Source organism: Molothrus aeneus, chromosome 10, assembly GCF_037042795.1.
Source record: "Molothrus aeneus isolate 106 chromosome 10, BPBGC_Maene_1.0, whole genome shotgun sequence".
Lineage (NCBI taxonomy): Eukaryota > Metazoa > Chordata > Aves > Passeriformes > Icteridae > Molothrus > Molothrus aeneus.
This window is the reverse complement of record NC_089655.1, coordinates 8642876-8665472: the sequence shown is the minus strand read 5'-3', so window position 1 is coordinate 8665472 and position 22597 is coordinate 8642876. Positions and strand designations below refer to the sequence as shown.

Here is a 22597-nt window from a genome sequence, read left to right as displayed (position 1 = left end):
GAGTTAATCATTTTCCAGGCAGTGCTTCAAATTGGATCACTGGGGATATCTGTGAGGATTCCAAAAGCAATGTTCCTGATGGCCATTAATGTGTTCCCAGTGACGTACAAGATGCACATGCACACCAACAAAGCAGAGGTTAGCCTGGAAAAAACCCAGCTCATGAGAAAAGGTGCACTTACAGTAAACTTCGTGGCAAGGGACTCATTCATTTCCAGCACAAATAATGAACTCCCACTGCCCTTCCACGTGTGCTCCCAGCAAGGGGTGAGGGAGCTAGATGCAGGGCATGTGTACAGCCCAGCTTCCAGCCTTGAAAACTCCAAGGGGCCACTCTCTGTTTCCATAACACTTTTTACATGCTTACTTTTATGGGTCTCTTGATGACAATCTAAATCCTGCCTGTTCTTCAATAAACCATTAATCTTCCAGATAGAGTTCAGGGAAGTTGCTGTGTAGCAATAAAATGCATGTTTCCAGAGCCCAGAGGGAACAAAAAGGGAAAAAAAAAACCAACGTGAAAGGGAGAGACATTGTTTCTGAGAGACAAATTCCTGGCTTGCAGGGGTTGGGGGGCACGTAGGGTTATGTCCCCAAACCCTGCCTGGAACCTGTCCCTCCCCTCACCACACCCTGATGCCGCTTTGAGTGTAACATCTGTGAGAAGGTCCACCCTCCAACATCCCTAGCAGTGTAAGGAAGGGGCTGCTGACCTCTCTGCCTCCCATCCTCGTGGCCCAGGAGCCTTTTGTGAGCAGTGCCAGCTGGGACTGTGCTTTAGCGAGCAGATACCAGCTGGGGAGTGTCAGTGACCATCACTGCCCCTGCTGGGAATGCCTTGGAGTTGTGGGGAGAAGGCTCCACCATTCCCCACCAGCCAGGGACTTCAGCAGCCTCCTCCCATCACCCAGTTTACAGACCTACTGCTGCTTGTGCAGAATGAAGCATAAATATCTCCTCTTTGTCTTCAAACTGCTTCCTTCAGTGTGCTGAGGGAACCAGCCTCACAGAGCCAGTGGCACAAAAGCCACCAAGTCCCCACACCAAGGCTGGTCAGTCCTGTCCTGGATTTGCATTTGAACTGGTGACCCACAGCAGAAGTTACAAATTCTGTGCCCCACTTTATAACAGGAGCAATGAGCACAATCTCTTGTGCTTCCAGGCCCCTATAAAATTGATGGTAACCATATGTCAGTGTGTGGAGCTGGTAGGAAAGCACGTACTACACTACTCAAAAGAGATGGTAGCAGTCAACATTAAAGAGTGCCAAGGAATAGAAAAAAATCAGGTTCAACCTGACTTAAGTGCCTTAAGCTATGTCTTTCATGCAGTAAAGAAAAAGAAGGCAAGGATAGGCCTGAAAAAATAATTTCCCTGTGCTATGGTCCTTTAGAAAAATGGTAGAAAAGGGAGAAAAAATAGGCACATCAAGAACACACATACAGATATAAGTACAATTATTGGACTCTCTCAGTTCAAACTGACACAGCTCTCAACAGAAAAAGAGGGAAAATCACTGTCTGTCTAGACATCATAAATAAATAAAGGACTCAAAAAGTCTACTACTATTACCCTTAACTCCTGGGTTTCTGATATTTCCCTGGCACACATGTATCTCACAAATATTCCTATACAGGACACTTTTAGTCCCAAAGTACTGTCTATTCTATATGAATGTTTTGTACTCTTCTTTCCACATGAATATAATGTTCTTGTTGTTCCTGATGATAGCACTTCACATGACAAACTAAAGGTCATGGAAGAAAAATTGTGGAAAAAAATTCTTTTTACTGACAGAAGAAATGCTGGGATCTATTGAATGCTCTTCATGAATTTTATAATGAAACTAATGCATAATGCACTGTGTAAATGCCTACATAAACAGTAAGTAAAGTACCTATAGATCACTTGAAGCAACAAAAGCCTTGAGGAGCCTCCTCTAAGGCAGCATTTTACTTGCCACTGCAGCATGGTGAAGGTCAGCCCTTTCAGCAGGCATTTGCACCTCTCTGCAGAAGTGAGCTGCATGATTATTTTAATCTGCTCTTGAATTCTTGATGAATACAGGAGAAAAAAATCTTTACAGTGAGCATCCATCTGAGATACACATCCTGGCCAAAGAGCAGCTAATTAGATATGACTGAAGTTAATTATGCTTAACACTGAGCAGATAGACAACAAGAAAGAGAATGTGACAGGGCTTTTGCTGCTGTTTCCTCCAGTGGAGGCACAAGGAGCTGTTTCTCAGTAAACATGGGTAGGTGCTGCCATCACATCACCCACTGGCCTCAGTATAATTTCTTAGATTATGCTTACCCCTGTAACCAAAGCAAACAGCATCCTTTTGGTGTAAACTGCATCCTTTTGGTGGAAATCCTGTGCAGCTGATGAAAATTAACCCGTATGCACTCCATGCACACCCCTCGAATTTCCACAGTGCTCTCATGCAGTGATGAGTGAGGAAAGTCAGGCCTGGAGAAATGTCTGAGTGGTGCCTGGGCTTTGAGCAGAGCCAGCCCTGCTCTGTGCCCTGCCAGGAGTGTGTCCCTGTTTGCCAGTGCAGGGGCAGCACGGGGCTTGCAGGCTGGGGAGCAATCGCTGACACAGTGGCAGCTGCAATGGGTCCTTTTGTGGCATCAGGTGTTTGTAGGGAAAACAATGGGATGGGTCTTGACTTAAGGCCTGGAAAGAGGCACCACAGGGGCTCTCCTGTGCTGTGTTCAAGGCAGCCTGTGTGCTGCTGTGTCACTCCATACCTATTGTTGAAAAATGGGAGCAGAATTGGTTTTTCTCTTCCCCTCTTTTCTCCTTACAGGAAACCTTGTTCAATCAGTTTGTCCTGACCTGAGGAAGGAGAAGGGGGATGTACATCTTTAGAGGTACACAGTTTATATTTCCTCCTGAGGAGAAGGAAAGAGTGAGCTTTTGTGCATTGGCTAGGGTGGAATTCAAAACCCTTGTCTGTGTCACATCCTCTCACCTGCAGTGTTTAGCTGATGTTTTCATTGCTGGGATGAGACACAGCTGTCCCAGGGAGGGCTAGGCTGGGGACCAGCCCCACAGCAGGCTGCTCCAGGGCCAGCATTCATAGGAAAGCTGCAGGGCTTGGAGGCATCACACAATAGCGCCATCTAAACAGCTGGAGTTCACACCAGAGGAAATTCTTCAATTCTTTAATTGATTCCTTTTCTAAGGACAAACAACTCTTCTGCCTTTTCTCACTTTCCATCAGAGCTCAGCACTCTGAAATTCTCAGTGTAGTTATCTTCACATCAGCCTTAGGCAGGGAAGGTGTGCTCTCCTTTAAAGTTTATAAAAGGGAGTCTTATCCAAAGCAGGTAATTTTCCAGAGTACCACAATGAACCTCAAGCTGAAGGGGGAACGGAATTTATTCTCCCATATCCCAGAACTACTGCCCTGCTCTCCAGCTCTCAACCAAGCACAAAACCCTGTTACACAGCTCCTGAGGAGGGATGAGCTGAAAATTCCAACTACTAGAAATTAACATTTGTTGCCAGTGGCTACTGTTGCATCTAGCATTATTAAGGAGGGCAAAAAAATTTGTTGTTTCTAAGTGGGCATGGGTTTTGTTTTTATACCATATCTTTCATCTAAAATTCACAAGCCTTTCATATCTATCAGAAACACCTCATATTTTCACAGACAGCAATATAAGAAGGTTCAGATGATAATCAAGAGAAGCACGGGCAGTTGAACAGATTACTGAGGGATAGAGCTGGGAACAGTCTGTAATACATCATCCAATTGCCTTTTTTATCCTTTTTTAATCACTTATTTGTGTGGCAAAAGTCTCAGTCTAACCTGGCCTAACACAAACTAAAACCCTACCCAAACCAAACCAAATTAAACTTTGAAAAAGTGCTGCTCATTGATTTTTTGATTATTTTCCATTTTCTTGCCTGGTTGAGCTGGTTACAGAAGTGTCAATGCACCAAGAAGGTGCAGCTATTTTTGGCTGTACACAGTAGGACCTGCACAGATGTGTGAAAATTGAAAAAATACAGAAGTAAATCAACCAAATACACAGAGGTAAATATAATCAGTGTGTGAAAACCAATAGCCTAAACAATGTTACCAACTTTCTTACCTCTTAGATCCAGCTGTTAACTCAGGAAGAAATCATCTTCCCACTAGGACAAGATCTAAAAAAGATTATAACGTGACCATGGTAAGTCAACACAAACAGGAGAGCATGGTCCAGATTTGCCACAACTGCACCTGGCACATCCAACTATTCTGGGCTGCACCCACTTTGAGCACCCCTGAGCATTTTTATTCACAGTAGGTCCTGGAGCCAGCCCATGGACACAGGCCACATGTGGCCATCTTCTCCTTTTCTCTCCAAGGGGATATGTGTTAACTACTGCAGCAAATGCATGAGGTATAGCACTGCCAAGAAATGGGAGCCTAATTGCTGTGTTCTTTTAAAGAAGAATGCATTAGTAAAAAAAATCACCTCCATTCAGTCAAATTACAGTCAATTATCATGGCCTTCAAGCCAAGATCTATTAGCTCTGAATCTAACTTTAATCAGTTACTGAGGCACACTGAAAATGTCATTCATTTTGGAAAAAAACAATATTATTACCTTTTACCCCTTAGTAGTCAAAAGGATTTTGAAACAAGATTAATGGGAGCAATTTTTTTCCTTCTGTCTGCAGCTTTTGAAGATTAACAACACTTCTTTTACTTCAGAATAATAGTTACCTGGCAGTCTAGGGTCACTGGGCTGTCTTCAAGGCATCATTGCATTCACTTGCACAGGCAACTTTTATAGCCAAAATAGATTTTTTCCCCCTGATGTCATCAAAATACTGATTTGGACAAGGACAAACCCCTTAGGACAAAGGCAAATACTGAAATACAAGAAACTGCTGGAACAAGTTACCTTTTTAATCCATGCAGCAGAGCTGTAATTTACATTTGGTTCTGTTTTTCCTCCTTATCTCTAGTGCTGTCAGAAGTTCCTTAATTCATTGTGGTGGCAATGGAAGCCCTGAAGCCCAAGGCAGCAGTGGGTAAATGGGAGATGTTTGGGACTGACCCCAGGACACCAGCATGGCCCAGGACAGGGCAGGGCTGCAGCCAAACACAGCCTTGCTCATGGGCAGCTTCAGGTCCACAGGAGCTTGTAACCAGGCCCCAGAATTATTTAATAGGGAGCCTGATTTGTGGGAAAGCAAGCAGATGTAACTTTTTAGCAATCTGATTTTTGAAACAACCTCAAATTACCCCATGCATGCAGGTCTTAACCAGTGCTGGTGAATCTGTACTTACAGCTCAACAGATTTAGGGAAGCTCAAAGTTGCCTCTAAACATTTACACCTTTCTTAGGGAGGCAGATTCTGAAAACCTCCTCTCTCTGTAATACTGGGAATGACAGAGCAGCAGTGAGACCCAGGGTCAAAGCTTGTGACAAAGCCAGTGGAAATCCAGTGGGATCAGAGATCTGTGTCAGATACTCGTCCATGACCTCAACCCTAGCCCACTCAATTTGCTACACTGCAAATCTAACTCTGAAACTCAAAATGAAGACATCTCCAGGGGCTGAATAAGCAACACAAGTTTCCATAGCAGTTTTGCAGCCTCCCCAGCACCCCAGGCCTTTGCAGAAGGGGATCCCTGTGGCCCTGCTGGCACACACTCACACCCTGAGCGTGCTGGCTGCCAACAGGGACCAAAGGTGGATGGGGAGCGCCGGGCTCAGCCCTGCAGCCAGCCCATGATGCTGCAGGACCGCAAAGCTCAAGGAATCATTTCAAAAAGAGGCTAAGAAAAGGATCCTGCAGGAATTGTGCCCAGTCTCGTTACTGGAAATCTATTTGACGTAGTGAACAAACATGGAGACTTTTCCAGGAAATGTGTTTCTTTATTTAAATAAAATTAGTGCCAGTAGAAACAATAAACTTTAAATACATGAGACAATTATATACAACTCGATGTTAGGAATTATATACATCAGTTTTTTACAGATACAAATACATTTATACCAAAACTAAAGGACGAAGGAGAAAGCAATGGAAAATGTGACAACTTGTACATGTCAGTCTCATTTGGAAAGTTTCAGGATTCAAGTGATTCCAGGCAAAGTGCCAAACTTAATTTGGCTCCTTTCAAACTTAAAACAGCCCCTTTTAGAGTAAATCTACCAAAAAGCTTTATATGGTCTGATCCAAAGTTCAGTGAAGCCGATGGAAAAACTCCCGCTGCCTTCAGTCTGCCCCAATCAGCCCTTAGGAGCACAATGGAGCCTTTGTTCTGCTGTGCTCAGACAGACAGAGATCCCTGATCCTGCATCCATTAACCCTCTGAGCCCTCCCCGGAGCCAGCAGCACTGCACACTCCGGCTGCAGTTCATCTCTGCCCTTCTGCGTTCATGTTTTTCGAGCTGTCTCTCAAGCTCTAATGCCAGTGGATAAATCACAGAGCTATTTTAGTGCAGGAAATATGTGGAGACATTTTGCAAATATTTTGCTATGCAATGCTTTAGACTCAGGCTCTTCAGCCCTCATGCTTCGAAACTAATCAAAACACTGTAATAAGTTATTATAAAATATAAGGTATGATTGAAATATTAATTTTCTTCTTTGTATTAATTTTTACTTCTTGTAAAAGTGCAATAATTTAGCAACAAATTTCATGAGCATTTGAAAAATGTCACAGTACCATTAAACTGGGGGAGGGGGAAGTCTGTGGTGGTTTTAAAAACTAGTTACTAACAGCTTTATAGAAATGCATGTGTCACATGAGAGCTGATTAAAAAAAAGATGTAACACAATGCTTACCTACACCGGCTTAAATAGAGCAGAAAGTCTAGATTCTTTAATGATGTAAATGGGTACAATTTTACCGACCTCAAACAGAGAATTTAACTCCAACAGAGAAACACAAAATCTTGTGCTGGTCCCTGACTCAGCTGCTGATTTCAGTGGGGCCAGGAATTCACCCTTGCTAGGTTAAATTCCATTCAGAATTCCACCTCTTTTTGAAGGGGGCGTAACAGAGCAGCATCTGTTGGAGCCTTTCTGCATCTTACAGCCTGTAACAAAGATCTTTTAACCTCTCCTTTAACTTACAGATCTTTGCCTTTAGTGACCAAAGGTACACATCTTTAAAAAATACAAAAGCAAAAAATGAAACTACCTTTCCTGTTAGTAACTCAGTCACAGGCTGGATTGCAGCAGAAGGTGGTGAACCTGACCCAGCCAGTGCATGAATAACTTCAGCAAAGACACAGAGAAGTGTCATGGGTCTGGAGCCAGGCTCTACAAACTGCACAGGAACTCAGTGCCTCTGTATTTCTGCCTTGTCTTTCAATCTTTCTGTACCTAAAGCCAGTCTCCAGCCATGCTGTAATCTCCCTTCAAGTACAGCATCAACAAATTTTCAGCTTTTGAGGCCTCATTGAGCAAATGTGCTGCTGGCTGTGGTTTGTCATAAGAAAAACACAGTAAGAATATTTCTAGTCCATCACAGCTTTGTGTGAATGAGCATTACCCATCATCTTTAAGAACCAGGCAATTGCATGAGGGTAACTTCCCCAAACATTTCCCAGATATTTACAGAATTCTGAAATATGCAGAGACATGCCAGTAATAATTACCTCGTTAGAAAATACATATATATTCACCATGTTCTTAGCTTTCATAGTAAGAAATAATAATGGAAAAAATAAAATTAAGCAACCCAATAATGTGCAAGTCACACTTTAAAGTTGGGTACCACTGCTTCCTTGTCCTGCCAGCTCTCAGGAACACCTTGGGCCCAGGAGCACAGATACCTGTTCAGAGTTCATTGGAGAGCAGAAAAGTAGTGCCACGAGTTCTTGGTGGGAGCTCCACTCACACTTTGGCAGCTGATCAGGGAAGCCCTGCAAGTGCTAGGAGTTCTTCTGGAGGTTTTCCACAGAGCCCTCGCTGCTCTCGTTGAGGGGCGTTTCTGACACTTCCCCCAGCTCAGAATCCAGCACTTCCTCCTGGATGGTGAAGTGCACATCTGGGGAGGAGGACTCGGAGCTCACGCTGCTGCCTTCCATGGAGCAGATGGCACAGGACAGGGAGGGCACCATGCTCTCCTGCAGCATGTTCAGCATCATGGGGATCTGCACGGATCTCAGCCCTGCCACGGCTGGTAGAGGCTTCACAGCTTCCCCCCACTCCCTCTCCTCATCTTTGTAGAGCAGAAGCAAATGGGATGACTTCTCTTTTCTTTTGGATTTCATGTAGCCAAGCATTATTCCTATCAGGAAGATCCCGTAGAAGGACATGACAATCAGAATGTAAAAATACTCATTGCTGTTGTTCTTCTCTGTGCTGGGGGATTCAGCATCAAGCATAGCTTGGGTCACATTTGCATGGTCCATCTTCAGCATGGAAAGAGTTTTACCAGAGCTAAGCCTAGAGGAGAATGTAAATGGATATATAAGATCAAACTTCAGAGCAAAGGTGTAAAAGAAACACCTGAAAAAGTTTACCCCAAACTCTTCCTTATTCCTCGTAATTGTAAGCTTGCAAACCCCACACCTGATTCAAGCTCTCAGTCTATTTTACCTCTGCATTAGTACTGTCAGTGAATGAACTCTTATTCAGATACAGAAAACATGAAAAGAAAGAAAACACATAATATTAAATTATCTTGAATTCAATGCTGAATTATAAAACCCCAATCCATATGATTAAAAAAAGAAAACTATATAGAAATTCTCTGCTAGGCACTTAAATATAGTTTTGTACTACTTGATCATGTTTCCACGGTGGGGGAAAGTTAGAAGTATTATTTTGTTCAGTGATGCAGGAAAAAAAAAATAATCAAAAAGCAACTTACGCCAGTATGCAAATAATTCCTCCTTTTGCAAAGCTCAAGAGACCTTTCCTCTACCAAATGCTGGGTGTTCTGAAAACTTTCCTCTGCTGCAGTTGGAATAAATAGCTCTCAAGAAATGTTTCATCACGTGTTTTAGAGGCACAGTTTATAATAGTTTTGTGTTGGAGTCAACAGATGAACTTGAAGGATTGCAGTTCAACCCACTGAACTCTTAACAGCTGTGAAAAGAAAAAGACTTGGGAATTCAGAATTTACTCTTTACTAACCAGTTCCACACTGGCTCTTTCAGCCTGTGAATCTGCTCCTTTAACATCCCAGTTGCTAAATCTGACCTCTTGCCCTGAGAGCTGATACACAGAATGGAAAACCTGCAGATTGTTATTCTGTGTTTGTCATAACATATAGAAAAATATACATGTGAATTTTATATCAGACACTACCAAGTTATTTACATGTCTGCTATACAGAGATTTCTCTAAAGAGACAGAGGAGGAAACAAGTTATTTTGTTTGGTCAGTACTAGTGGCAAAGCTTTGGAGAGGGTGTGCAGAACAAAGTGGTGACTTTCAACTCACGCTGCAGCTCCACTTTGCCACCAGGTGAGGGGCTGGGGAGAGCTGGGCCCTGAGTCTGGAGTGAGTTTTGGGTGGATGGGTGCTGGTGCTGCCTAACTTTGGGCATCAAAGCAGCAACTGTGGGGTCTTGATTCTCCACATCATCACTGGAAGGGTGAAGACTCCTCCAGGGAGCAACTTGGAGCTCCTGAAGTGTGCAGCTGCATTTTGCCTCCCTAGAAGCAGCTAAGAGTTAATGCTGTGTGCAGGATATTATGCCTAAATAAAGGCCAGGGCCACTGAGTTAGTGATGATTTAAGCACAAAGGGACCTTAGCAGTTCCTGGGCAGAGGGAAGCTCTCTGAGCCACTGCTGCAGGCTGCTGGGCAGAGCAGGACACCTCGCAGCCCACTGGGGAGTTTGGGTGCAGCCTGGGTTGCAGGGCCCACAGAGTTCCCAGTCATCAGCTCAGTGGCACAGGAGGCTCTGAGACCCCCTTCCGACACGTAAGCAACAGCCCAGGCCATGGGAAGCAGGAGGCCCAGCTTGCACCTTGGGGATTTCATTTCCTTATCCTCTCCATCCCCGTTCCTCACACACAAAGCCCAATTAGTCAGGGCCCACATGTGAATGTCACCCCTTCTGCAAAGCTTCGAGGATGTTTATGTAACAGAACACTCCACTTCCAGAAAGCAGTGGACTGGTGCTGGAGTTTCCCAACGGTAGGTCTGGGGTTTTTTTCCCTGCAGTCACTTTTGGATTCTTTGCATAGACAGCAAATTCTTTTCCAAACTCTGCCCTTACAATCCCTCTGAGGTAAAGGCAGAGAGGATTAACTTCTCTTCACATGTAAGAAAAGGCAAGAGAGAGAAGTTAAACAACTTTAGATGCAGTTGAGCATTCGAGAAAAGACAGGATTGCATCTGTGTTTGGAACCAGCATTTTCCATCATTTCTCTGAAGGACTACAGAAAGAAAGGAAAAAATTACATTAGCCAGATTGCCCTCTCTGCACCTTAAAATAGAGGATCCTCCCCTTAGGATGTTGGTTTTATCTCCCTGTGCATTCCCATGTGATAGCTCAGGAGCTGTTGATGTTGGGCTAACGTCTACTGGGATTTCATCTGACAAAATCTGTCTGCAGCACCAGCTTGCCAAGTCTGAATTCTTCTTCCCTGTTCCCGACAAATTACCGAGCAGGCAACAAGAGCACATCAACTGTAGGCTAAAGCAGAACCCAGAGCAAGTCTCTGGATTTTCTAGCTAACTTTAGGGAATATTTACTTCACAACTTTCTCAGCTCCATGTGATATCTGCTCTCCCCATTCAGCTCTGGAAATTTGGGGGTTGAAAAATTAAAGACAACATGTCAGATTTTAGCAACACCTTCTCATGCAGGACTTTCACAGACTTGTGAGGAAGTGCCTTGCATTGTTGAGTCAATGAAAACTGGTTCAGTACAAGGAAATATCCTTTCTCTCTGCCCATGAAACCTTCTTGGAAGTTGCTTGATCCTGGGAACAAAACCAACTAAAGCCTGTCATCAGTGTCACCCCTCACCTGGACACAAAGGCACAGCCAGGGGCACAGACAGTCCCGGGCTCCCAGCAGAGCAGGGGCAGACCAGCTCTTCTGTAGGCACCTGCATGTGCAAACAGACTCCTTTATTTGCTCCAAACCCTTGGGTTCTTCATGTAGGGGAAACTCTGTACAAAATTACCAAGAAGAACTGGAGCACCCAACTGGAATACAGGAATACTGCTCAGGTACATCCATAGATTTATGCAATTCCCCAAAAGTTTAACTGAAAGATGACTGGGTTGCATAATTCTGCAGAGTTATTGACGAAAACTCTTTGCAACTATGTTTACTTTGGCTAGTTGATGACAGCTCTTCTCCATCTGTTAGCCCCTGGTTCTTAAAAACAGTTTAATTTGAAAAAGGCCTGCAAGGAATTCCTGAGCCTTCTATAGACTTGAAGAGGAGGGATAGAAAGACATTGGGGAATTATCACCTGAAAAACATATGCCACTTGCTTACTGATGCCATCAGTCAGCTTTCTCAAGCTGTACTCTGTAGAAATTATATTTTTGTCTAAACACAAGACCTACAAAATTAAAAACTGGAACTTTAGTTTTGTGTTTCAAAATTATATTTGCTGAAAATTATATTGTAAAGCCATTGATCACAGCAAAAATTTTGCCTAATTTGAAATAATTTATTTTAAAGTTAAGCTTGCTAGCTACTTCGTTTTTGATGTCTCTTTCTTTCTTCCTTTCAGACCAATTATTTTCCCCAAACTCCAGAGAATTTTCCCTTAAATTTCACCTACACATCTCTTATGCTTTCAGCAATTGCCACTCACCTGTTCCTCTCCACCTTCTTTGCACCCGTCCCAAACAAGGCTATAACATTTAAGAATAATCCTTGTGCTGCTGCTACCACCTTCCATATTCCCCCTTTGGAAAACATTCAGGCCAATAAAGCAGAGCAACAGCCAGGCACTCCAACAATGAAAAGGTCACAACATAGTTGTTGATGCCAGATTTTTTTTCTCAAGGTCCCTGTCTCCTAGAGAGCCTTTTGTGGCAGCAACCTCCGTCACCAAAGGACGCAAACGTTGAGGCTCGAGGCATCCCACGGGGCAGGAATTCACAACATGGCTTAAGGGATCATATAATGTGAGCCCTTTCTCCAAATAAAAATTTGAGGACAGTCAGAAAACTGAACAAAGACAGAATCTATTATGAAGACAACATGAAACCTCCTTAGAGACCCAGATGACTCTGCAGGCTGCCATGGAAAATATATGCCTAACCCTTCATTACGGGCATAGTCCGTGCTCTGATGCTGCATTTCTCTTTCTTGTCCCAGTTAGTGAGCTAATAAGAATAAAGACACCGAACAACTGTTAAAGGGCCAGCTCCTGTGGGAAGCTGAGCCTGTTTGATGAGTGTTTGCTGACAGGACCACTCTAAAGAATACCCAAGTATGTGCTTTTTTAGAGTTATCATCTGAAAAAAAAAGAAAAGAGAAACAGGAAGCACAGAGGAGTTGGGTTTTTTTCTTCCTGAACATTTAATGGAAGTAAATGTTTGATAATTTACTGCTAGAGGGAAAAGGAAAGGAGAGTTTTGCCATGCAAGTATTATTTTTGATTTACACCTTCCAGACACTACATTTGGCAAAGGACAACCAACCAATGGTGATCAAACAGATAACCAATATATTTTACTCACACATATTACTTCAATTAAAGTTGGAGCTGCTTTTGACACCATAAAGGAAGAAATGATAAGATAGATGTTTGTGGTCCTGATCTGGTCTTGCATTTAAGGATGTGCCACTCTGAGATGTTCACACTGACTTTGAGTCCTGCTGCAAAACACACACCTCACTGAGCACCTGAGCCTAAGCCCCCTAAAGTTACTGGCACTGCCTCTCCTAAAACAAACATCAGCACCTGCTCCTTTCAAGTCCTGTGCAGCTCAGTGAAGCCTGTGAGCGTGTTGGAATAAAAGCTCGTTCAAAGCAGCAGTACACACACCTCCAGAGCAGGCAGTGAGGGGCAGAAGCAGCACAAGCCCCATGCCTCCTCACTGTTAAGTGCAATAACAGGATGAAATTTATGACCTTTGCTATGTGCTCTTAATGCCTCTATGCCTCATCAGTTCAGCCACTTAAGCACAATTAATCTGATAATACCTACAAATTTCTTGTGCTGGGAGACACAGCATGGTAGCACCACCCAAAAAGGCAACAACCACTGTGGCCACAGGCACCAGGGCTGGGCTGGCATTTGAGCCACTGGCACATGGCTCCAGGTTCAGTGTCATTTTCCATCACTCTCCCTTATTTTTCATACTGCAGAAATAGATGACATTCTTCATAAACTTGACATGAGCAATTTCTAGAGGAAGATGGCAATTTCCTCACTGTCATCCATAATATACTGTGTTGCCATCTGGATGGCAAATGGGAGTAATGGTCTGATCTGTTATTAACTATAAAAAACTTAGTAAAATGCTAGAGCTCTGCCTTGTTACCTTACACCCTTCACTAGGGAAAACATGCAAATATAACTCCAGAAGAATCATGCATCAGCCTCCTTTCCAACTTCAGACTTTAGTTTGCTTTAATTTGAATTTTGTTTAACCTTCATAGCAGATCCATATTCATGAAATCTGAAATTTCTCATGCCTTCTCTGCACACAGGGTAGCAAAAAAAAAATTAATTAATAGAAGCAAATACAGGATTTAGCAGCATCTCACAGGTGACCATCTGCACTCACAGTCTCAGCTCCAGCAGTGGCAAGAGATTTCCCAGAAACCAAGCCTGGAGTGTGCAATTGCTCTCCAAGCACACAAAGATCTGTAAAGGCAAATGGTTTCAGATTCTGAGAGATGACAAGCAACAGAAAACTTCAATGATATCTGTAATAACAGTTCAGACTAAATTTAGCAGTTACTGTAAGGCACGCTTTGTGAGAGTCTTGGAATTTTGGAGAAGCCTTCCTTTTCAACCTCTAAACTGAATTTCAGAAAGCTAGGAGTGACTGGGAAAAGAGTTCAAACAGGTAACTCTCATGATAGCAATAACCAGAAATTACATTAAAAAATTACAAACTTTTCAGTGGTTAATACGAGAATCTGATTTCAAAGTCATCACAGCCTCAATTCTGTTTCCTGTATCTAAGACAGATTACAAAGTTATTTTATCAACATAGCTTTCCATGCAATAAAATGAAACCTATACTTCACATTATCCTACCCTTTCCTTTTGATGTGGCACAGTGAGTGTAGTGATGCTTGATTTGAAAATACTTTTTTTTTCTTTTTCCTTTACTTTTTCTTCTGCCAAATATAATTATCTGTTGGAGGCACTACCTTTAAAAACAAAATGAACTGAAAGCTTACTTTGCTTTTGGAGTCAAATAGTAGATTCAGCTGCTCTGTACAGCTCAACTGTGTTCAACATTATTTGCTCTATTTGGATCCAAAACAGCAAGCAAAATACTAAATTCTGGATGCCACAAAAAAAAAAAAAAAAAAATCAAGAGCCTTTCAATGTGATTAGCAGTTCTTAGGAGAAATTCACTGGCAAACCCAAACACACAATTCTTTCTGTTCAGCAAAGAGAGTTCTTGCTCTCCCAGCTATGGTCCTTATTTAGGTCCATTCATTCTCCCTGAACAGCTTCTAGCCCTAATCTGCTCAGAATCAGCACTTTGATTCACATTAGTGAAGGCTTTTCAACAAAAAAATTTTAGATAGGGAGGTATGTATCAGTATTTATATAGCTTTTGAAAAACTCCTCTGCATGCAGCATGAAGATCTAAGATTTTTCTTTTTTTCTTTTTTTTTTGTTTGTTAATTTTAAGACTTTCTACTACAAGAGAAATTCAGCAATGCCAATAATTGCTAAGCATAAGAAATAAAGGGGACAAAACCACTGAAAATATTCAAGTGCTCAACTTGAACCCTCACCTGACTATAAGTCATAAAGTAAAGACCATTGGAAAAGTTAAGAGCTGCTTGCCCAGCATAAGTAGAAAGCTTATGGAGGCACTGATAAACATCCAGCTGTCCAGTTAAACACAAGCAGAGATCACATAGGAAAGCATGCCAGGAAAAACTTTGTTAGAATGGGTTCCCAGCATGGGAATGGGACCCTGCTGCCCTCGTGAGTAGGAGCAGCCACACATCACCTGCCACCACTCAGACAAGCTCGTGTCTCACCCTAGGTAATCTCTTCCTCCTCCTCAGTTCTGTGGGCTGTGGAGAAGCCCAGCATGGCATGGTAATTCTGCATTGAGCTGTTTAGAAACAATGATATTTGGAAGCCAAGGAGAGCAGGGGAGCAGGATCCTCTCCCATGAAATGAACAGGGCGAGGTTCACACATGCAGTGAGTTCACTTGCCCACGTTCAGAGGTGTAACCATTCATAAAGCTGATCACACTTCAGAGAATTTGAGAAGAAAAAGAGACAAAAATTTAATCATGAGGGAAACCACAGACTTTGAAATCAAGGAGACAGCTCTTGCTTAGTCCCACTAAGCCACAGCATTGTGGGTTTAATTTTCATACATCAAGGAACGGTGAAGACGTCAACATTTAACAATGCAAGCTCTTCCTCAGACATGCCCAGAGCCCTCCCTGAATCCAGCAGGATTTGGCTTCCAGCATGGTCTGTGTCTATTTTCCTGCCCTAAGGTTAAAATGCCTGCCAGTTCTAAGGGGTACTTCATATCAAGTTCTAACACTGCTCTTGAAAACACAGCATTCAAAAGAGATTGGAAACAGAGGAGATCATCATGGCATTTACTACAAAAACACTTCTACCCTTTTAGGAACTCACACCATAAAGTAAAGACTACAACCTGAGTGTCACAGTGATCTTCCACCCTCCCAAGGACAGAAAACACATGCAGGGGGAGATTCACTCTCCTCTCCCAGAAACAGTGCAGGGCAGAGATGAAAGGAACAGAGAATGCTATCACAGTAGCACAAATCCAGCCCAGCCACAGCCAAAGCACTTGCAAGACCTTAGAGGAACAACCCACATTTTTTTTCATTGTTATTTCTTTCAATCCCACTAAATGAGTTCACAAAGAAAGAAGCAGCCCTTCCTTGTTTCACAGCCATGTCAGGATAACATCCCAGGTCACTGTGACCTTCGGCGCTTGTGAGCTTTTCATTTTCACATGAGCACCAGATGTTGAGCCCTCTCCCTCTGATATTCACTTTTCTACAACACCAGGCACTCCTCACCATGTGTGTTTGTAGCACTCCCTCTGAGTTTTGGTTGGGAAATCTCCCCGTTTAACTGTAGCTGTTACAGCAAGCATCCATTAATTTCAGCTCTCAACCCTGTTGACCTGAATCTTCATGGGATTTCAAATACAGCTTAGATTACATCACTGCTGTTCTCAACAGCAGTCCCTTTCCAGCTGAAGCAACCAAGATAGCACTTCAATAGATAGTTTGATCTATTACATCTTGGCATCTGTTGCCTGTATTCACTTTTTAAAGCATTCACTTTTTAAAATACTCAGAACAGCTATTTGTATTCTTGTTCCAAAAGTCTGCTTTGGAAACACAACAAAAGGAGCAAAATAGCAATCTGGGGTGTAAAGAGCAACAATAGGATGAGCCCCAGGTGTACAGCAGAGAGGACAGAAGGTGTACAAAAGAGGCAGCAACAGCACATGCATCCTCTCCAAAGGGAGGGGTTCTGCCAGGCAAGGAGGGAAAGCACTAAACTGTGTTTTCTGAACCTGAGGCTAAGATTTGTTCCTGTGTTTCAGTATTTTGGTATTAGTCCTCATAGCCACAGCTGTGAGAGTGCAGGGAAAGGGTCCCTGAATGCATAATGTAGAGAATGGGCTGTGAGCAATGCAGGATCATGCCAGCTCTAACAGGACAGCATTTCTTTCTTCTTAACTGTTAGGAAAACTTCATTTCCTTCAGTTAACACAAGCAGTCCTGTTAACACAAGCTGGATTCAGCCTTGTGTGGACAAGTGATGGAGTCTGAATAATCTAATCCTCCACTACCAGGACCGTGGCTAATGTAAGAGCCCCCCGAACCCTCCCATACCTCCTGCATGAAAACCACTTGGAAGGAGCTGCAAGAGAGCTGGGAAAGCCCAAGGAGAAGCCCTCCTGCCATCTCCCTCAGCATTGCTGTGAGTGCCCCCCTGCAGATCAGGCACACCCAGGGGGTTGCACTGGCATCAAATGAACCAAGTGTGCAGCCCCTGGGAATCCCTGCCACATTCCTTATCCTGCTGGGTCTGTGCCCACAGCAGCCATGGCAAGCTGCCCCTGTGCCATGTGGGGGACAGAAACAGGACAGAGCACACATCCACAGTGCAACAAGGCTGATCAAAGGAATCCAAACTAAATTCCCAAATGGATTATTAAAAAATTATACCAAAGAAAAGAAATTTAGCAATAAAAAAATACCTACTCTAGTACTCTAGACAGGGTGGTTTACTCACAAATGATAAAAAAACATGCAGAGGGAATGTATTTTTCAAATGCAATCTTTTATATCTCAGTGGGCAGACATGAAAAAAATTTCTTAAAGCAAAGATAACCATTGTTTTGATGGAACTGTGCTTTTAGAACTTAGAGGAAAACTCTCTCTTCCTCTCTTGGCTGCTTGTAACATGTGAATGATCAGCCCAAAGTAAACAACATGTGGTCTTGTGTGGTCTTTTCATATGAGGTTGGTATTTCACTTGAAACTAGGAAGTGACAGGAAGTGGGGAGTTCTGCACAGATACAGGAGACCTTGTGCTTTCCCAACAAGCTCTGGAAATGCAGTGTGTTTGAAGAAAAAAAAAATCATTCCTGTTGCAGATGGGAAATACAAAAAAAATTACATCTAAACACATAGAATGAATAAATGTTTCTTTAATGTTTCTTTGAGTCACATAACTAAAGAATTTTGTGTAGCCTAACTTACAACATTTTCTGACTCCTTCATGAGCATTTCAATGCTCCAGAATCACGGAGCGCCTGTCAATTCTTAAACTGTACTGTTAAAGGAGTTCCTGAAAGCAACATAACTGCTGCATTATTTGCAATATAGCTCTTGGTGTGCTGACATAAATCACCCACCTGGGGAAGAGGAGCAGTGCCCTGGCAGACAGAAAGGCTCAGCCCAGCAGGGGCTGTGCTCCCCTTGCAAGGAGTCCATTAGCTGCTTTCTTCAGCAGGGCTCCTGAAAGAATGATGAGTGTTTAACATCCTGCTGCCCATTTTCACAGCCACATGGGCTGTGGAAGGTTTGTGTTGGTTTTCTGAACCACTGCTTGCTCACCCAGCCCCAGCATGCCCAACTCCTCCTGCCACGGCATGGGATGCACTCAAAGCATCAACTCCCCGACTTTTCCAGCTGCCTGCTCCCTTTCCCTGCCCCAAAACCTCTCTCACACAGGACCTATCCATATCCCCAGCACTCTCTCTGTGTGGTTTTGATCTCCAATCCAGCTCAACCAAAGCCCAGGAGGGGTTTGTTCCCTCCAGGCACCCCACAGGATTTGGCTGGGTCCATGTGTCCCCCGGCTCAGCTTTGTGCTCTGTGGAGTACAAGGACAAGAGGACACAGCCTGCTCTCATACACAAAATCCTCCACTGTGAACTGAAATGCAAACTGGAAGCCATTGCTTTGAACACTGGCACTCATGTGGTCCTTGCCTTCATTTCTGGGCTTGCCACCTTCTGAGTTAAACATCCCACCACCTTCTCCCTCTGTGGCTCTTGTTGCCTTTGATTTCTCCCAAGTTATCTCATTTTCACAATCAGTCCTTCAAAAACCAGGTTGCCAGAGCCTCTCCTTAAAAGCTCTCTAAAATCAACCTATTATCTTCGAGGGTAGGAAGTGAGATAGAAAAAAGATTTTAAATAACACTAAAATACTCTGAAAAAATACTCATGTGCACTCAGTACACATCCTTGCACTTGTCCATGCCTTCTGTGCCTTTTCTCTGACATTACTGGCTGTGAACACAATGTGTCACATCAAACCAAATGGCTGTGTTTGTGCTGGGGCAGGACTGTGTTTTTCTGGAGCTAAATACCTCAGATTTTTCTGACCCTGAGATATCAATCTCACCCCATACATTTGGGAAGCACTCTGGGCTGGGACAGCTCTGCAGGCTTCCAAGTGCTTTCCCAACACCTCCCTTCAAGAAAGAGCTGCCCAAAGCAGTTCCTTCCTTCTCCCCAAAAATGAACTCTCTCTGCCAGATTTCCCTGGGGTGCAGCTCAGCCCCTTGCTCCCCACACCACCAGCACTGGGGACATTCCAGGAATGCTTCCAACCATAGTCTGTGCTTCCAGCTCCTAACTCTGCCTCTTTTCCTGAGAGTTCACCCATGGTTTAGTCAGAATTTCTCATTTTAAATAGTTGTTCATTTGAAAGCAGAGTGCATCTATTCTGGAAGGTTCCCTGCTCAGGTCCTCGTTGCTTAGTATATCCTATTAGGATTGGAACACAGACCAAGAAAATACTAATCTGAATTCATTTCCATTTGTAAATAACAGATTTAAATGAAAGAGTGAATGCAGATTTAACAGCATTAGGATTAGCTAGCAGAATAAGCAAAAAAAGAACCATGGGAAAAAACCTCACAAAAAAATTTAAAAGCCAGTTCTTTGGGATTAAGGAGTTTTGACAATTAAGCTTTATGATTTGCTGCTGAACCAACCAACAAATCAAAATATGTCATTATTTTTTTCTAAACCCAAGAACTAACAAGGAAAAAAAAATAAACTCCAATCAATGTTTTGGTCTATTATAAAGGCTTTTTTTTTTTCAATATCAGGATCTGAAGATTACTACAGACCATAACTAAAATGCAAACAGCACAAGATTGCCAGTGATGAGCTGTGCCAGGGTGCAAGTTTGAGATGACAAGGGCAGAACCAACTTGTTCTGGACTCCTGCATGATGTGGGGGTGAATAAAACAGAATAAATCTCTTCCAGTTACAAGAAGGACTAAAAGCAGCTGCAGAGTCACTCAGAGAGGCACAAGTCAGAAATCCCTGAGGGTACCCCAACCCTTATCTGCAGGAGCAGCAGGCAGGACCTGCCTCTGCTGCAGCCCCACTGGCTTCTGCAGCTCTCTCAGGAGGCAGGGCTGAGCTGAGAGGCATCACAGGATCCCAAATGTTCCCAGAAGGAAGCTCACAACCCCCAGCACACTTCATTTTAAGGAAAGAAAATATCTCTTTTATTACAGACACTCAACCAGCACAGGCACAGCCTGGGAGCTGCTCAGTTCCAGAGGACACAGCAAACCCACACAGAGATCATTCCTCACTGAAGTTGCTGGGTTGGTTTGTTTTTCTGTAAGGTGAATCATACTCTGCCCTTTGGGTTTAATACCTACATCCTTTTCTAGAAAAGATTCCTACCACCTCAACTCTGCAAATTGCTTCATAACATCCCACTGATGTCAACAGCAACAAGGGTTGGTCACCTCTTCTCTGTGCCCCAGAACACCACAAATCTGCCCCTCTGCAGCCACCTCCAGGTCCCACAGGTCAGTGTTTGCTGGTCCTGGTACATCTCTGCCATGAGAACCCCCTCAAACACAACTCACGTGGACTCTCTTTGGTAGTCAACAAACCACAACAGGTTTCCAGCAGGTGGGAGCTGTGATAGATCCTGTCTCATCACAAATCTCAGGGTAGGGAAGTTTAGATCACCACTAAAACACAAAGTTGGCTTTTTAGTTTTTTGGTGTTTGGCTCATGTCTTTGTATCCTGCCCCCCATTACCCATTTCAGGGTGTGATGAAACTCAAAAAGGAAAGAAAAGAAAATGAAACACAGACATTAATTTGGGTACCCAGTGCTCAGACACTTCAAATAAATTGCCCTGTGCCTTGCTGTAATTGAGCTCAGGAAGGCAGCCCTTTTGCTAAATTACAGATATTAGAAGCCTTATGAGTAAAGTGATCCTAGGCTTTGCCCCCTAATTTATTAGCATTTTCATTTAATTTCTCTTATTTTACTCAACCCTTCATTTCAGAGCTGGTCAAGTTACAGCCACAGAGGTTCATTATCACATGGAAAAATCCATGTGCCAGGCCAGTGCCACGGACTGCAGCAGCACCTTGAGGGCAGTGGCTCCGGCAGGAGGGAGATGCACGGCCCCAGCCCGGGTTGCCATGGCTACCAGCGATGCTCAGGGAGATGAGATTGCCATGGCACCGGCAGGAGAGGCCACCGGGGGCAGGGGACACACTCCTGATTCCAGATGCCATCGTTTTAATTAATAAGGGATTGTAATGGAGCCAACTGCGCACAGGTAGTGCAGATTTCTGGGGCCATTTCTGTTGGATTAAACTTAGCAGAGGTTCTCATCCAGCTTTAAAAACAAGGGGCAAAACTGCACGAGTTTGTTCACAAAATAAATCACAGACAAAACATATTGGATTTCTACTGTTGCAACAATAAAGTGGGGTCAATTAATATGGACTAAACATAACAAAAAAACCAAATGAGGATCCCTCACATCTACATGAACTCCATATTACTTTCTAAAGATGAAAGGTGGAGGCTTCCACCCCAGGAGGCAGATACAGGGCAAGGAAAACCGAGCAAGCAGCAATCTCCTCTGCACCAGGATTTTTAATCCTGGAAATTTGTGCACAACTGGGGGTGCTCAAAACTCACTCTGTGTGACTCACAGGCACTCCTGAGCAGGACCGTGTTATCACCTGCCCCCATTTAATCAGATACCTTGCAGCACTGAGACACTCACCTCACACAGCTGAGCTGTTGCCAAGACACCATTCACACTTCTGGCTCCCATTAACATCAGCTAATAATCTTCTGCCCTGGGCTTTCAAAGCACTCCAGAAGGATCCAAGGCTGCTGTAAGAAAACAGAAAAGCTTCTTGCTCTTGCAAGCAGTCAAGTTAAGTTTAGCCCATGGCTTTTACATGCCTCAGATAACCAGGAAACCAGAAAAATAAAATCCTAAATCCATTATTTTAATCATCTGGGGATCTGAGTTGTGAATTTTGAATTACAACTTGCTAGGAGTTGGCAGGGGCAATTAAACTTTAAAAAGCAGACATGACCACAGGTTGCCCTGCCTCCACCCGTTTCTCCCTCGAGTGCTAACAAGCTCTCTCTCCCTGCTTACATCCACAGCTGGGTCCCTCCTCCTTCCCTGCAAGCCCACAGCACAGCCCCAGCCCTGCTCAGCTGCTTTCCCATTTTGTTCAGAGCACAGAGGATTTGAGCAGAGGTGCAGAACTGTTCATCCTGAACAAAGCTTCTGGGATCAGCATCCCAGGGCTGGGGCTGGGGAAAGCCCTGCTGCACAGGCTGGCCAGCACTGCTGCTCCTCAGCATGGACAAGGGCAGGGAGACAGAAAAATTCCAGCCAGCCTCATCTCACCCCATTATTTCGCTCTGACTGAAACAAACTGTTATCTTTGAGCCTACTCTCCTCCTAGGATGCAATCACAGCACTTGTGAAATGCTGCTGCTTCTGCAACACTAAATCCTCAGTGGGGAAATCAGTTCCATAGATGTGAGTCTGAGCAAGAGCTGCAGACCCTGAGCAGGTGCCGCGTTTGCAGGGCTGTGTGTGCCAGGCTCTGCACTGCTAACACTCAATCCATGTCTTTACCCTCGCAGAAAGGGAGCAGGGGCACAGGGAGATGAA

The 22597-nt window shown here is 43.7% G+C and overlaps 1 protein-coding gene across 1 annotated transcript; it reads right to left on the bottom strand.

Moving 5' to 3' along the window:
- Positions 1–5870: 5870 nt before the first annotated feature.
- On the bottom strand, positions 5871–8948 carry KCNE4 (potassium voltage-gated channel subfamily E regulatory subunit 4). The gene is made up of 2 exons (XM_066556625.1): positions 8846–8948; positions 5871–8418 (listed from the first exon to the last, which is right to left on the bottom strand). Exon 2 carries the CDS (start codon positions 8391–8393, stop codon positions 7902–7904), a length of 492 nt encoding a protein of 163 aa, XP_066412722.1. The 5' UTR covers positions 8394–8418; positions 8846–8948; the 3' UTR covers positions 5871–7901.
- Between the last annotated feature and the right edge of the window lie 13649 nt (positions 8949–22597).

What these genes read in the sequence shown, in the direction of transcription:
- KCNE4 (XM_066556625.1), bottom strand. Translation starts at nt 8,393, where the DNA reads ATGCTGAAGATGGACCATGCAAATGTGACCCAAGCTATGCTTGATGCT.